This window comes from Frankliniella occidentalis, unplaced genomic scaffold (genome assembly GCF_000697945.3).
Source record: "Frankliniella occidentalis isolate FOCC.00 unplaced genomic scaffold, Focc_3.1 Scaffold151, whole genome shotgun sequence".
In the NCBI taxonomy this organism is placed as follows: domain Eukaryota; kingdom Metazoa; phylum Arthropoda; class Insecta; order Thysanoptera; family Thripidae; genus Frankliniella; species Frankliniella occidentalis.
In genome coordinates this window covers 620,764-625,205 of record NW_026267278.1, presented here as the reverse complement: position 1 = coordinate 625,205, position 4,442 = coordinate 620,764, and the positions used below count along the sequence as shown (strand labels likewise).

The 4,442-nt window shown below is 37.5% G+C and overlaps 2 protein-coding genes across 2 annotated transcripts; both read right to left on the bottom strand.

Moving 5' to 3' along the window:
* Positions 1 to 53: 53 nt before the first annotated feature.
* LOC113201837 (uncharacterized) lies at positions 54 to 821 on the bottom strand. Its single transcript, XM_052271168.1, has 4 exons — positions 795 to 821; positions 618 to 725; positions 347 to 466; positions 54 to 235 (listed from the first exon to the last, which is right to left on the bottom strand). The coding sequence occupies exons 1-4, from the start codon at positions 819 to 821 to the stop codon at positions 167 to 169; spliced, it is 324 nt and encodes a 107-aa protein (XP_052127128.1). The 3' UTR covers positions 54 to 166.
* On the bottom strand, positions 618 to 2,181 carry LOC127750199 (uncharacterized). Its single transcript, XM_052271140.1, has 5 exons — positions 1,902 to 2,181; positions 1,418 to 1,513; positions 1,072 to 1,253; positions 857 to 971; positions 618 to 725 (listed from the first exon to the last, which is right to left on the bottom strand). The coding sequence occupies exons 1-4, from the start codon at positions 1,945 to 1,947 to the stop codon at positions 894 to 896; spliced, it is 402 nt and encodes a 133-aa protein (XP_052127100.1). The 5' UTR covers positions 1,948 to 2,181; the 3' UTR covers positions 618 to 725; positions 857 to 893.
* Between the last annotated feature and the right edge of the window lie 2,261 nt (positions 2,182 to 4,442).

Here is a 4,442-nt window from a genome sequence, read left to right as displayed (position 1 = left end):
AAAAATAGGAGTAAAAATATAGAACCATTCAATGAATATCAGTTTTTTAAAAAGTGACTGCAATGTTTGTATGCTTCAATAAAGAGTTATCATAACTAACTGCAAATACCTTATCAACTGATAAAGAGTTTTTACTCTTTCTCTTATTTTTATTTCTAGAACTGAGTCACAGCACTATTGTTCTTCTTTCCTTGTTCTCCTTTCCCTTCGGGATAGGCTTGGGAATAGTTAGGACCTGAAAAAAAAAAAGGTAGAAACTTTAATTTACCCTCCCACAGTTGACATCTTTCAAAGTATAATAAAGTCTTAATTGCAAGAGATGGACTGAAAAGTATATGTCAAATACGTTGGTAGAAGAATTAGAAGCTTTGCCCTTTTGTAGCACATCAGTAGGGAGTGGAGTTGTGTCTGATTTATTAGACAGAATATTTATCTTGCTTTGTGTATATGGCATCAAATAATCAAGCTAGAGGTAAATCAAAAATAACTGATTGAAACATTTATGCATATAATGATGAAAGATAAACATTAAAATTAAACCAGCTAAAGTTGAAACATCTTGAAAGCATTATAAGGTTTCATGGGAGAGAGAAAGAATACAAATATAACAGAATTACTTTAGCTGAAGTGGAGTTAAGTTTCTCATTTGGCACATCCGTGAGAAGTTTGGTTAAGTCTGACAGCTTCGTAACCAGATCCTTCTTTGCTGGCGCCTTTGCAGCGGGCTACAAAGAAAATATAAATGAGAGCAAAAATATAGACCCATTCAATTAATGTAATTTTTTAAAATTGACTGCAACGTATTCATAAAGATTTATCATGACCAACTAAAGTCTAGTTTAATGCAACACATTACCTCAACTGTTTTAGATTCTTGAGTCTTGGTCTGTTTTTTACTTCCAGAACTCTGAGACACGGCACTTAGTGTTCTTAGGCTTGTTCTCCTTTTGATGAGATGTTGATTTTGGAGCCTAATGGTTAGAAAAAATAAAGTAAGAAGAAAAAAAGTTGCATTTAAATTTTCCAATAACATTACTAACTGTAAAGTACAGTATACAAGCACAAGTTTACCTGAACTGATGTTGTTTTCATTTCATTAGGTTTATTTTTCTTTGGGATGTTTTTACTAGAATCTGTTTTAGTTGTGTTTTTCACTTGCTGGATAGGCTGACCACTTTTACAACCTTTTGACCTGAGGAATTTCCAGGTTTTCTCTTTCTTTGTAATACCTTTGATGTAGGATTTGGTAGTTGCTGTAAAGAGAAGAAAAGATAAGGTAGACAGGTCAATCTGAAAATATATATCTAATAATTCTGAATGAGCGTATGCACACAAAGCTAAAACACAATGAAACAATATATTGGAAATTATTTGTAAACAGAAACGAACAACAAATATTTTATCACTTTGAACATACCTCTAACTTTCTCGTTACTACATACTGGGTTACTCATTGGTGATAAGAGAGCAAGGTTCTCCCTGCTCATGACTGATCTTCTAATATTTGGAAAATCTAGAACAAATGAAAATAAAACATTACTTCATCACAGTTTGCGCGAAAGCTACTAACACAACCATACTGGACATCATGAAACCTCATCCCTTAAAGTCCCTTAAAGGGAGTGTATATTCGCAGGTATACCTGCGGCGCAGGTATACCTGCGGATAGCCGTCCGCAGGACGGCACGCTATCCGCAGGTAAAGTTATACCTGCGTATAGCCTGCCGTTCCTTGATGTGTTATCCGCAGGGAATCAAACTATAGACGAGGTTAGGTTAGGTTTGTTAGGTTTGGTTTGCTCCCCTCGTACCTGCGAATATACCCGTTCACTTAAACGGTCTACACCTCGGTGCGAATAAAGTATTGGTCTTGGAAGAAAAATATAAATGCAAATCACTTACCAGGTGGTGGAGGCAACAGCTCCATGATTTTAGAGGCCCGGGACATTTTGTACAGTGAATCATAACCTGAAAATCACAGCATGACATTAGTAACCTAAACAGAGTGAATTTGGGGCGTGTCTATATGCAGGAATTTCCTACAAATAGCGCTGATGACCTTACTTGCAGGAATTCCTGCAAATAAGGTACAGAATGCTATTTGCAGGAAATCTTTTGTTCCCCTAGTGGGCCGGCTCGTGTGTCGAGGTTATGGTGCTTTGTTGTTCTGCTAAATTCGTGTTTTTATTTTTCAGGTTTTCATCTCTGAGAATATCTGTGGTTTATAAATAGTGGGATTCACGTTTTACCGCTGCAAGCATCCTAAATTTCAATTCCTTCAAACTTCTTTAAATTCACTTTTTAACCTTAGTTGGTTTGGACATAACAGTTTTCACTCGAACTGGGCTTGTCAGTAAGTGGTTTTTTACAGACTTTAGAACACATCAGGTAACTTATCAGCCATGAATGACAGTGTCGAACTTTTAGGAGTTACTCCAATCTGATGTCATATAAAGGCTCTGAACCCCTCCATTTCATTTCTCAGTTTTCACAGAAACTGGTAATTGGCAAAACCTCTTTATAAAGGTATTGTGCTGTTATAGTCTTGTTACTCTCTGCTGATTCACACATTTTATGACTCTTTGTTTTTCAGATGGGAAGTGCTGGAGGGGTGGTGACTTCACTTGTCATGCGTGGCAAGCAATGCCATTCTGTCTTCGACCTGGCTGAGCTGTGGAACTTTAGCACCCTCATTGCAGAGCAGCGTTCTCCTGAATAGGGATACGTGTAGGTATGAGGACAGTGTTCTATGATCCGCTTTAAAATATGATGGAGCTGCAAAAATAATCAATACCTTCTTATCTTACAGCTTCCAGGTATGGTTGATCACAAATTGTATTCTCATTATGACTTGGAAAGCTGACTTTGACGGCAAATGAGAAGATGCACATAGCTTCACATCACGGGAAAAAAGTGCAAAGGAACTGAATCGCTGAGTCTGATTGTGGCAAAACTACCAGATTATTTATTGACAATCCAACATTTGTGAGCTGACCATCTTATCAACCGTTGAGTCGACTTGGTGTAGTGGTGCTTTCCCAATCCTGTTTGTCAATACTGTTGCACAGAAAGATTACAATCCCTCCATCTAGAAAAATGTAAGGTTTCTGGCAAGCAAGTATTTTTAAAGTAGATCACTGTAAGTTGCATAGCTCTAATCTCAGTTGAAGAATATCTTTCTCTGACCACTTTAAAAGAAGATGTAACTGGCTTGTGTAGAATGAAAGTCCTTTTAAATATTTAGTTATGCCTGACTGCCCCTTCATTGCAGCGTTAAACTTTCTGCTCTCTTGTGTTTCTGAGCTGAACTTACAAGCAGTGTAATGGGCAAGTTCAATCCTTTAGAAGCACGACTGACTGGTGAGTGAGTGAGATTTTTGTTCAGGAAAGTGGGCTGGTAGCTCATCCTGGATTACTGAATTAACTCCCAAGTAGAGACCACTGTGTGAATATTTGTCCTCCCTCTGACCTTTCATTCTGCCTCTAGTAGAGGCCCATTTTTCGCTTTCTTAAATTTGTATTCAAGGAACTCACAAATTTCAATATCTAACAGAGAAACCAACCCATTCAGAAAGCACTTCTTGACATTTTGTCTGTAGTCCAACATGATTTCTTCTAATGCTTTTATTGTTGTTGCAGGTATTTCTGAAGAGCTGGAAAGTAAAGGGTGTCAGGCACACATCATTTGAGCTGAAAACTAACCGAAAAGAAGCCTTCAGAAGATATCAGGAGGGCCCACAAATTATTGTTGTATGTCATCATGTCCAGTTTGCAGACAAACTTGTTTCCAGTGTTTCGTTTTATAACTTGGCTTGTTTTCTCCTTTGCTTCTAGTTCATCGGGGGACTTTATGCACCAGCTCAGCCTGCTTTCCTCTGGTCTTTCAATTCATTTGTGCGTGTATTCAGAAGTCAGCCCTTGAGAGGGTTGCGAATTCAGTTCAAGAGTAATGTGTTCCATTACTGTGGGCTACCACCTTGCCTTCCAGCAGGGCAAGATCTTGCTTTTTAAAATCAAGTATGTAGCTACAAAGTTAATATGTGATTGAAAGAGTTTCTTGAGTAATGCGCCAACTGTTGTAGATATAAACTGAATGAAAGGGACAGTCCCACTAGTATGTCCTGTTAATAGAGTCTTCTAGTAGTGTTCAATGAAAGTAATTCGTTCCAATGTTTCATCTCAAACCACCTTGTAGGCCAGATTAACCACTTTTTTTTTTCTCATGTTGCACAGGTGATGTCAAGAAATATTTAAATCTTACATAATTGATTTTATTTTGTACTTTCTTCATATACGTATTCAAATTGCCATATTACCTTAGAAGCCAATATTACATTTGTAATAAATTTGTACTTTGCCCTCGAATAGTCTTAGAGAATGAAATCACTAGAGATTCCCCTGTGCTCCTGTGCACAACCCAGTTTCCACAGAAACTGGTCTTCA